This window comes from Xenopus tropicalis, chromosome 6, assembly GCF_000004195.4.
Source record: "Xenopus tropicalis strain Nigerian chromosome 6, UCB_Xtro_10.0, whole genome shotgun sequence".
NCBI lineage: Eukaryota > Metazoa > Chordata > Amphibia > Anura > Pipidae > Xenopus > Xenopus tropicalis.
The window spans coordinates 11,456,378-11,468,494 of record NC_030682.2 but is presented as its reverse complement, the minus strand read 5'-3'; the positions used below and the strand labels follow the sequence as shown (position 1 = coordinate 11,468,494).

General features: G+C 44.9%; 1 protein-coding gene across 1 annotated transcript in view; it reads left to right on the top strand.

The window, feature by feature from the left end:
• The window catches only part of pth1r (parathyroid hormone 1 receptor), a 227,986-nt gene that overhangs the window by 115,457 nt on the left and 100,412 nt on the right, over positions 1 to 12,117 (top strand). The window contains exon 2 of the mRNA XM_002939365.5: positions 1,272 to 1,377. Coding sequence (XP_002939411.2) covers positions 1,272 to 1,377 — 106 coding nt within the window. The remainder of the gene's footprint in view (positions 1 to 1,271; positions 1,378 to 12,117) is intronic.

Sequence of the window (12,117 nt, the reverse complement as noted above, 5' to 3'; positions counted from 1 at the left end):
ACTCAAATAAAATATAACAGTAGTCGCCTGTCCTCAGCCTGCCTTCAGCCTGCCTCCTCCCAATCCCACAATCCCCTGCTGCACACGTGATGCCAATAAGGAAAGGAACATCCCAGTGCAATGCATTGTGGGTTATGTAGTTCCTGCATGCTGTCTGTAAGCTGTGGGGAAGTTGTTACAATTTGTAACATCAGTGTTTTAGTCCCTCCTCCCCTGCCAGGATTTCCAATGATGCAGAAAGAGTAGAACTGTTTTGCAGCTGGATTTCAGCATATAAAAATGGGATTTATTCCTACTGTTTGAAGGAACAGATTACAGGGATAGGGATATTGGGGGCTTCTGGGTTGTGTGGGGCTCTTTAACACATTTAGGGGAGTTCCCCTTTAAGAAGTTTGGTCGTTTTGTTCTGGTTGGCAGTCGAGCTCACAGTTATTTATTATGCCACCAAGTCAGCGGTGGGATTTTCAGCTTTCGTCATTAACCCTAAGGTGTCTGTAAATGCTGGGACCCCCCAGAGCGAGTCCATATTGGAACAGTATTTCCCATATATTTCCCATAACTGCCAGACAATATAAAGGCCTTTCATGTCAGGGTTCCTTTATCTGTCTCTCAGGGGACCCACATTGGTTGGAGTGAATCAGTTTTACAACGCTCTAGGCTACTATGGGAGGATTCATTTACTACATATCATACATGCTTTGACTCTATGATGCAAATATTTTATTGAATAAAGGGAAAGAACAGAGCTTTAAAGGGGAAGCAAAGTGACAGGTCCTTACGGCAAATGAGGAGAATCCTGCCTGAACCCCTCGGCTCTTTGTGCCAAAAGGATTCACATGGGCTGAATATAAAGTATATGATTTAGCATTACAAAGGGAAATGTACTTATCCCATGAAAGCATTAATTCCCACCCCGGGCCTGAAACCTGACACATTGGGAAATGTCGCTTTCTAACCTGGTGATGTTATATTTATGTAGTAATGTATGTACTATGGCCTTCAATGTGAGAGTGAAGTCACACCGATATATAGCAGTCACGTAATACAGGTATGGCATCCCTTATCCAGAAACCCATTATCCAGAAAGCATGAATTACAGAAAGACCATCTCCCATAGACTCCATTTTAATCATTATCTATGTTTTTGAATCAAGTTACACAGCGTCTCTAATTTTTTTTTGCCCTTTTTGTCTTTTTACATTTATCGCTGATGAGGTAGAAGAGTTGGAGCCTGGGGTAATTAACTCTGTGACTTCATTTCATTGTAACAGGTGGATGCTGATGATGTCATAACTAAGGAAGAACAGATACTGCTCCTGTGGAACGCCAAAGCTCTGTGTGAAAAACTCCTCAGTTCCAGTGCGTCCAAGGCACATGGTAAGTACCGACATTCTCTCATCCTCTGATTGAAAAATGTGCAAGAACGGCTGCCCCCGGGCATGGGCGTCCGCAGAAAATTTTCCAAGGGGGGGCAAGTAAGCTAGCATCATCCTGCAACAGACAAATATATATATATATATATATATATATATAAATATATATTTTTTTTTTTGCAGGATGATACTAGGGGAGGCTAATGATGGCCCATACACAGACTGACCTACAGCTAATGTGACACTTAGTGGATTCGCTGCTGGCGTAAAAAGTTAACCTCCCAACTACCTCTTGCCGTTCCCACTGACTCCCAGGGATACTGTACAAAAGTGCGGGTGGGGGTGCTTTTTTTTTTTACCCTAAAATGTTTAGGATGTAAAAGTATTCATACGCGCACTTCTGTTAGGGGATCTGCAAACATTTGTGTTTGTGATCAGTTAGCTTAAAGGGGTAGTTCGCATTCAAATTCACTTTTATTTTTAATGGTTTTTCAGTTATTTAGCTTTTTGTTCAGCAGCTCTCCATTTGGTATTTCAGCAGCTATCTGGTTGCTAGGGTCTTATTTACCCTAGCAACCAGGTAGTGGTTTAAACAAGAGATGGGAATATGAATAGTTAAGGGGCCTACTTGGAAAAATAAGTAATACAAAATTATAATAATAATAAAATTGTAGCCTCACAGAGCAATATTTTTTGGCCCCCATTTGAAATCTGTATAGAGGCAGAAGAGAAAGGCAAATTATTCAAAAAAATTAATTAGGAAGACCAATTGCAAAGTTGCTAGGAATAGGCCATTTTATAACATACTAAAGGTTAACTTAAAAGTGAACCACCCCTTTAGATGTGTTTATGTTAGTTTTATAGCAAGAAAGGCAGTGGGTACTGACTCCCCATTATATACAGTGAGACGCAGTCCGTATTTACAAACCCAGCACATTATATGCAGTGAGAAGCAGTGGGTACAGAGGGCAGATATTCAGGCCCTGGCACTATAACACTGGCACTGATACACAGCATTGGCTCCACTGTAACTTACTATAAATGAACAAAACAATGACAAAAAAAAAAAAAAATAGTAAGTACAAAAAACAACAACACATATATAAACACACAATGAGCTTTTTCAGAGGGAAAGAGTTAACTTACCCTCCATGTGTTAGGGTAGGGGATAGATTATATATTATTTTAATTGTCAGGTCAGGCAAAAAACAATTTAATGTCAGCTAGTGATTCTTTAGAACTGTATAGTACCTGGGTATAGTGCCTGTGTATAGTACCTGTGTATAGTACCTGTGTATAGTACCTGGGTATAGTGCCTGGGTATAGTGCCTGTGTATAGTACCTGTGTATAGTACCTGTGTATAGTACCTGGGTATAGTGCCTGGGTATAGTGCCTGGGTATAGTGCCTGTGTATAGTACCTGGGTATAGTACCTGGGTATAGTACCTGGGTATAGTGCCTGGGTATAGTGCCTGGGTATAGTGCCTGGGTATAGTACCTGTGTATAGTACCTGGGTATAGTGCCTGGGTATAGTGCCTGGGTATAGTGCCTGGGTATAGTACCTGGGTATAGTGCCTGGGTATAGTACCGGTGTATAGTACCTGTGTATCGTGCCTGGGTATAGTGCCTGGGTATAGTACCTGTGTATAGTACCTGTGTATAGTACCTGTGTATATAATACCTGTGTATATAGTACCTGTGTATATAGTACCTGTGTATAGTGCCTGGGTATAGTGCCTGTGTATAGTACCTGTGTATAGTGCCTGGGTATAGTGCCTGGGTATAGTACCTGTGTATAGTGCCTGTGTATATAGTACCTGTGTATAGTACCTGGGTATAGTACCTGTGTATATAGTACCTGTGTATAGTGCCTGTGTATATAGTACCTGTGTATAGTGCCTGGGTATAGTGCCTGGGTATAGTGCCTGTGTATAGTGCCTGTGTATAGTGCCTGGGTATAGTGCCTGGGTATAGTGCCTGGGTATAGTGCCTGGGTATAGTGCCTGGGTATAGTGCCTGTGTATAGTGCCTGGGTATAGTGCCTGGGTATAGTGCCTGGGTATAGTGCCTGGGTATAGTGCCTGGGTATAGTGCCTGGGTATAGTGCCTGTGTATAGTGCCTGGGTATAGTGCCTGTGTATAGTGCCTGTGTATAGTGCCTGGGTATAGTGCCTGGGTATAGTGCCTGGGTATAGTGCCTGGGTATAGTGCCTGGGTATAGTGCCTGGGTATAGTGCCTGTGTATAGTACCTGGGTATAGTGCCTGGGTATAGTGCCTGTGTATAGTGCCTGTGTATAGTACCTGGGTATAGTACCTGGGTATAGTGCCTGGGTATAGTGCCTGGGTATAGTGCCTGGGTATAGTGCCTGGGTATAGTGCCTGGGTATAGTGCCTGGGTATAGTGCCTGTGTATAGTGCCTGTGTATAGTGCCTGTGTATAGTACCTGGGTATAGTGCCTGTGTATAGTACCTGGGTATAGTGCCTGTGTATAGTGCCTGTGTATAGTACCTGTGTATAGTACCTGGGTATAGTACCTGTGTATAGTGCCTGTGTATAGTACCTGTGTATAGTGCCTGTGTATAGTGCCTGTGTATAGTGCCTGGGTATAGTGCCTGTGTATAGTACCTGGGTATAGTACCTGGGTATAGTACCTGGGTATAGTGCCTGTGTATAGTGCCTGTGTATAGTACCTGGGTATAGTACCTGGGTATAGTACCTGTGTATAGTGCCTGTGTATAGTACCTGTGTATAGTACCTGGGTATAGTACCTGTGTATAGTGCCTGTGTATAGTACCTGTGTATAGTGCCTGGGTATAGTGCCTGTGTATAGTGCCTGTGTATAGTACCTGGGTATAGTGCCTGTGTATAGTGCCTGTGTATAGTACCTGTGTATAGTACCTGGGTATAGTGCCTGTGTATAGTGCCTGTGTATAGTACCTGTGTATAGTACCTGGGTATAGTGCCTGTGTATAGTGCCTGTGTATAGTGCCTGTGTATAGTACCTGTGTATAGTACCTGGGTATAGTGCCTGTGTATAGTGCCTGTGTATAGTACCTGGGTATAGTACCTGTGTATAGTGCCTGTGTATAGTACCTGTGTATAGTACCTGGGTATAGTACCTGTGTATAGTGCCTGTGTATAGTACCTGTGTATAGTACCTGGGTATAGTGCCTGTGTATAGTGCCTGTGTATAGTGCCTGTGTATAGTACCTGTGTATAGTGCCTGGGTATAGTGCCTGTGTATAGTGCCTGTGTATAGTACCTGTGTATAGTACCTGGGTATAGTGCCTGGGTATAGTGCCTGTGTATAGTGCCTGTGTATAGTACCTGTGTATAGTACCTGTGTATAGTACCTGTGTATAGTGCCTGGGTATAGTGCCTGTGTATAGTACCTGTGTATAGTGCCTGGGTATAGTGCCTGTGTATAGTGCCTGTGTATAGTACCTGTGTATAGTACCTGGGTATAGTGCCTGGGTATAGTGCCTGGGTATAGTGCCTGGGTATAGTACCTGTGTATAGTACCTGTGTATAGTACCTGTGTATAGTACCTGTGTATAGTGCCTGGGTATAGTACCTGTGGGATGAAAACTGCAGCAAAAGTTGAGAGTTGGTTCTTAGGTAAAGTTACAGCTTCTTTTCAGTCTTCATTTCTGTTTCCAGTTTGCAAAATCTCCCGATCCCTGTGTGCATCTGTGCTCTGATTGGTCAATTTTACTGTCTGTCAAGGAAGCTGTGCTCTGATTGGAGAATCCACAAGAAGAAAGATCCAATCGGAGCACAGCAAAAACGGGCTTGAGGGGAAAGTGCAGAAACGGAGTAAGGTTTTTGTTTTTTGCTACTTTTCCAGGGGGGGGCAAGTGCCCCCTCTTGCCCCCTTCTGTGGACGCCCATGCCCCCGGGGCTACACAGCGGGGTATTTATATAAACTATAGTAGGGTTTCTGTAGCAAACACCCCAGCTGTACCGGTGCAGGAATGGCTGCCCCCGGGGCTACACAGCAGGGTATTTATATAAACTATAGTAGGGTTTCTGTAGCAAACACCCCAGCTGTACCGGTGCAGGAATGGCTGCCCCCGGGGCTACACAGCGGGGTATTTATATAAACTATAGTAGGGTTTCTGTAGCAAACACCCCAGCTGTACCAGTGCAGGAATGGCTGCCCCCGGGGCTACACAGCAGGGTATTTATATAAACTATAGTAGGGTTTCTGTAGCAAACACCCCAGCTGTACCAGTGCAGGAATGGCTGCCCCCGGGGCTACACAGCGGGGTATTTATATAAACTATAGTAGGGTTTCTGTAGCAAACACCCCAGCTGTACCAGTGCAGGAATGGCTGCCCCCGGGGCTACACAGTGGGGTATTTATATAAACTATAGTAGGGTTTCTGTAGCAAACACCCCAGCTGTACCAGTGCAGGAATGGCTGCCCCCGGGGCTACACAGCGGGGTATTTATATAAACTATAGTAGGGTTTCTGTAGCAAACACCCCAGCTGTACCAGTGCAGGAATGGCTGCCCCCGGGGCTACACAGCGGGGTATTTATATAAACTATAGTAGGGTTTCTGTAGCAAACACCCCAGCTGTACCAGTGCAGGAATGGCTGCCCCCGGGGCTACACAGCGGGGTATTTATATAAACTATAGTAGGGTTTCTGTAGCAAACACCCCAGCTGTACCAGTGCAGGAATGGCTGCCCCCGGGGCTACACAGCGGGGTATTTATATAAACTATAGTAGGGTTTCTGTAGCAAACACCCCAGCTGTACCAGTGCAGGAATGGCTGCCCCCGGGGCTACACAGCGGGGTATTTATATAAACTATAGTAGGGTTTCTGTAGCAAACACCCCAGCTGTACCGGTGCAGGAATGGCTGCCCCCGGGGCTACACAGCGGGGTATTTATATAAACTATAGTAGGGTTTCTGTAGCAAACACCCCAGCTGTACCAGTGCAGGAACGGCTGCCCCCGGGGCTACACAGCGGGGTATTTATATAAACTATAGTAGGGTTTCTGTAGCAAACACCCCAGCTGTACCAGTGCAGGAACGACTGCCCCCGGGGCTACACAGCGGGGTATTTATATAAACTATAGTAGGGTTTCTGTAGCAAACACCCCAGCTGTACCAGTGCAGGAATGGCTGCCCCCGGGGCTACACAGCGGGGTATTTATATAAACTATAGTAGGGTTTCTGTAGCAAACACCCCAGCTGTACCAGTGCAGGAATGGCTGCCCCCGGGGCTACACAGCGGGGTATTTATATAAACTATAGTAGGGTTTCTGTAGCAAACACCCCAGCTGTACCAGTGCAGGAATGGCTGCCCCCGGGGCTACACAGCGGGGTATTTATATAAACTATAGTAGGGTTTCTGTAGCAAACACCCCAGCTGTACCGGTGCAGGAATGGCTGCCCCCGGGGCTACACAGTGGGGTATTTATATAAACTATAGTAGGGTTTCTGTAGCAAACACCCCAGCTGTACCGGTGCAGGAATGGCTGCCCCCGGGGCTACACAGTGGGGTATTTATATAAACTATAGTAGGGTTTCTGTAGCAAACACCCCAGCTGTACCAGTGCAGGAATGGCTGCCCCCGGGGCTACACAGTGGGGTATTTATATAAACTATAGTAGGGTTTCTGTAGCAAACACCCCAGCTGTACCGGTGCAGGAATGGCTGCCCCCATGGCTACACAGCGGGGTATTTATATAAACTATAGTAGGGTTTCTGTAGCAAACACCCCAGCTGTACCGGTGCAGGAATGGCTGCCCCCATGGCTACACAGCGGGGTATTTATATAAACTATAGTAGGGTTTCTGTAGCAAACACCCCAGCTGTACCAGTGCAGGAATGGCTGCCCCCGGGGCTACACAGCGGGGTATTTATATAAACTATAGTAGGGTTTCTGTAGCAAACACCCCAGCTGTACCAGTGCAGGGCAACAGAACATTATTTTTTATAGTGTTACTGTTCCTTTAAGGTGACCTTGCACCCCTGCACACATCTGCTGTAGCTTAGACTGAAAGACAAAGGGGGGTCCCTATGTTAAAGCTGTTACACTGGAGAACATAAGCAGAGCTACACTCCAGGTAACATCAAAAGCTGAATGATGAAAGCAACCTGATATCTCTCTATTACACTGAATATAACTTTGAAGTGTAAAGAAGGAATCGTAGGCTATGCTTTGTGTGTTCTGCCCATAACATTACATATATTTCTCATATATTGCAACACAAAACCACTGCAAGTCTGTCTTTATTTAACCAGGGATCACTAACCTGCCCAGTGATCTGTTATAGAACAAGGCCAAGGCCCCTATTAAAGGTTCAGCCTTTAGCCAGGATCCCCCCCTAGCTCATGAAATGAGTACAAAATAATATAAGTATTTCTCTTTGGTTTCTTGCAATCAAATACAGTACAGGTATGAGACATGTTACCTGGAATGTTCATGACCTGGGGTTTCTGGATAAGGGATCTCTTCAAAATTTGGATCTCCATAGCTTAGGTCTAGTAAAAATAATGTAATCATGAAATAAACCCAATAGGGCTGTTCTGCCCCCAATAAGGGGTAATTATATCTTAGTTGGGATCAAGTACAGGTACTGTTTTATTATTACAGAGAAAAGGGAATCATTTAACCATGAAATAAACCCAATAGGGCTGTTCTGCCCCCAATAAGGGGTAATTATATCTTAGTTGGGATCAAGTACAGGTACTGTTTTATTATTACAGAGAAAAGGGAATCATTTAACCAATAAATAAACCCAATAGGGCTGTTCTGCCCCCAATAAGGGGTAATTATAACTTAGTTGGGATCAAGTACAGGTACTGTTTTATTATTACAGAGAAAAGGGAATCATTTAACCATTAAATAAACCCAAAAGGGCTGTTTTGCCCCCAATAAGGGGTAATTATATCTTAGTTGGGATCAAGTACAGGTACTGTTTTATTATTACAGAGAAAAGGGAATCATTTAACCATTAAATAAACCCAATAGGGCTGTTCTGCCCCCAATAAGGGGTAATTATATCTTAGTTGGGATCAAGTACAGGTACTGTTTTATTATTACAGAGAAAAATGAAATCAGTTTTGAAAAATTGGATTATTTGATTAAAATAGAGTCTATGGGAGATGGGGGTGGAACTTTCTGGATAATGGGTTTCTGCAGAATGGATCCCATACTTGTATTTATACTCATTGCTTACTTTCAGTTATCACATATGCCCATTTTCTTTCCACATGGCGAAATCGCTCTCTTTTATTGCTCCGCCCTTAGACCTTGTAAATATCTGTTCATGATAAATGTGATATAAAATATCCCGCGAGTCCGACCTTTTCTGAAATATTAAAGTTAAATCTTCCATTTCTCTGATCCTTTTCCACTTGTTGAAGTCCTTATTATAGACGGGGGCCCAGCTGCCGAGTGTGGTTCAGCCAATGATTTATACAGTGATGGAATTATGTGCGTATCCCATAAATCAAGCCCCTTTTTATTATCCATGCATACATTTAATTAGCTCTGGAAGTAGTGCTCTGGCACTGTGGGTTGGTACCAAGCTTGTTTGCTACTGTCATAAATCCTTTCACAGTGCTTTTGACCAATAAGGAAATAAGTAGAATGGATATTTATAGAGCTGAAATGCACTCACATTTATCTACATTGGGCCCCACTTGCTATTTAGATGGTCTGTTTGCCAGTTTGCCCCATTTCCATGCAAAGACATATCCTGTAGGGAATCTATTGTGCCAGGGTCGGCCTGACCCCCTAGGGGCCCCCGCTGCCCCCCCAACCCCCCACAGGGGCCCCCACCGAGCCTCCCTTACCCCCCCGCAGGGCCCCCGCCCAATGTCCTCCACTAAACGCGCCTAAGTAGAGATGTAGCGAACTGTTCGCCGGCGAACTAATTCGCGCGAACATCAGACTTTTGCCGATGTTCGCCACTTTGGGTTCGCCGCGATTTTTTTTTGGCGCCACGTTTTTTCGCCTTGGTTTTTCCGCCGCGTTTTTTCACTTCGTTTTATCGCCTATGCATATACATAGGAATAGCTTGCGGGGTTTTTTTTGGCGTTATTTTTTGGCTTTTTTTTTTTTTGCGTTATTTTTTTGCGTTTTTTTTTGGCGCTTTTTTTTGGCGTTTTTTTTACAAGTATTTTTCAGAGAAGTTTTTGCCCTTGATCCCCCTCCTGCATGCCACTGTCCAGGTCGTGGCACCCTTTAAACAACTTTAAAATCAGTTTTCTGGCCAGAAATGGCTTTTCTAGGTTTTAAAGTTCGCCTTCCCATTGAAGTCTATGGGGTTCGCAAAGTTCGCGAATATTCGCGAGTTTTGGCGAAAGTCCGCGAACGGGTTCGCGAACATTTTTGCGCGGGTTCGCTACATCCCTACGCCTAAGTTTAATGGGAAGAAAAATCGTAGGCCGGGGGAGCGCCGGCAAGGTTCGGGTCTGGGCCGCTGGGGCCCACCGGGTTTTTTTCCCGGTCTGACCCTGTATTGTTCTGTATTATTAAATCAGAAATTGCTTTCAGTACCCACCTGTGGTCCCGATATACTTCACTTTTATTACCTTAGACTGTTTTGAAGATGCTCAGTTGGCGAATTGTTTTGTGAAACTTCTGTGAAAATTCGCCGCTGAAAAATTGGGCGTTGTTGTGTCCAAAAAGGGCGTGGTCGTGTCAAATTGGGCGCAGTCGCGTCAATAAAAGGGCGGCGACCAAAAAAGACATGGGCCAAAAAATTGTGCGACTAATGCGTATCGCGAATGTTTCACGATGTCGCAAATTTTCGTGACGTTCCGTGAGTTATATGGCGAAGCGAAATGCGAGAGATTTGCTCATCATTACTCTCTGTAGAGCAGTGATCCCCAACCAGTGGCTCAGGGCAACATGTTGCTCCCCAACCCCTTGGATGTTGCTCTCAGTGCCCCCAAACCAGGGAGTTATTTTTGAATTCCTGACTTGGGGGCAAGTTTTGGTTGAATAAAAACAAGATTTCCTACCAAATAAAGCCCCTGTAAGCTGATAGGGTGCATAGAGGCCCCTAATAGCCAATCACAGCCCTTATTTGGCTCCTCCATGAACTTTTATGGTGCTTGTGTTGCTCCCCAAGTCTTTTTACATTTGACTGTGGCTCACGAGTAAGAAAGCCTGGGGATCCCTGGTGTAGATTATCCAACAGTCTTAAACCAACACAAATCCAACTTCAGTAATCTGGCCTTTTTCAATAGAGAACCGGAAAAGAATAACAATAATAGACTGGATCAAACCAAGCTCTGCTCTTGTAGGGGTTATTGGTTCAGCTCCCCAGGGCCTATCCAAGCTAATAATAATTGTATTTAATTTATTGAAAACCAGTAGAAAATGTCTAACTCTGATGTCTTTAAACTACAGTGGGGGCTAAAGATGGACTGGGTGTATAGATAGTAGCTGAGCTCCGAGTAATCCTCTACATACCCCCCAGGAGAACTCACTGATTTTTGTTTTTTTTTAAGTCTACATCACAGACATGTTCTTGCTTATGGGTCTGTTCGGTGTTAGAATATAGATAGTAAGACAGTTGATTGGTCCCCAGGGTCGGTTGAGGGGATGCAGGGCCCACCGGTAGTGATGAGTGAATTTTTTCGCCAGGCATGGATTCGCCATGAATTTCCGCCATGAATTGTTTAGCGAAATTGCTGGAAAATTTGCCACGCATAAAAAAATTAGCAGTGCAACAAATTGGGCGTGGTCACGTCAAATAAGGGTGTGGCTGGTTCAAATTGAGCGCAGCCGAACCAAAAAGGGCGCGGTCGCATAAAAAAACCACGGGCAACAAAGTACCCGCGGGCGACCAAAACAGACGTGGACAACAAAAAAAAAAAAAATTGGCCAACAAATGCGTTTCACTACCCACTGGGGCTGCTTCCTCAGGGACCCTGCACCCCCCAAGTTGACCCCGCCAGCTGTGTCCCCTTCCAGCCGCATCCCCCCCTAAACCCCTGTAGGGGCCCCCCCGCCACCAACCCAATGTCCAGTGTCGGACTGGGTTGCCAAGGGCCCCTTCTCAGTCACTCACTAATTTTTACATATTATTATCTAGCCTTTCCTCCATTTCTTCTCATTCAGAATTGAGTAATGGCCATGGTATAGGCATACAAGGCAAATGGGCGGGTGAGCAGGAGGGCCCCCTGACACCTGGGCCCACCGGGAGTTTTCCTGGTATCCTGGTGGGCCAGTCCCACACTGCAGACGTCCCCCCCTGAGTGAGTGTAAGTGAAACGCGTTAGGGGAGGGACACCTGTGGCTGGGGGAGCGCCAACAGGGGTTGGGTCTAGGCCGCCAACTGAGGCCCATCAAGGCCGTGGGCAACTGGGTTTTTTTCAGGTTTCCAGCGGCCCAGTCCAACCCTGTTGGTCCCGGGAACTTGTCTGACCATTACTTTTTCTGCATAAAGAGTGTAAACTAAATCTGCTACGGTGGCATAATGTCTCCCTTCCTCTTTCCTCTCCATCCCTTCTCTCCTACCCACATTTTAATATTGGTTGATAATATTACTCCTTATTTTGACTATAAAACCTTTATGGCCTGTATTAGGATTGGCTGTGCGCGCCTCATATCTCTTCACTATCTTACTATTAATGTTTTGGGCAGCATTTCCTTGGAAACATAAATTTCTATATATTTTTTTTTCAATGCAACGCATTTCACACATATAGCAGAATTTAGTAACAGGCATAAAAATATTTCATATGAAGCTAAACCAGAGTGAATG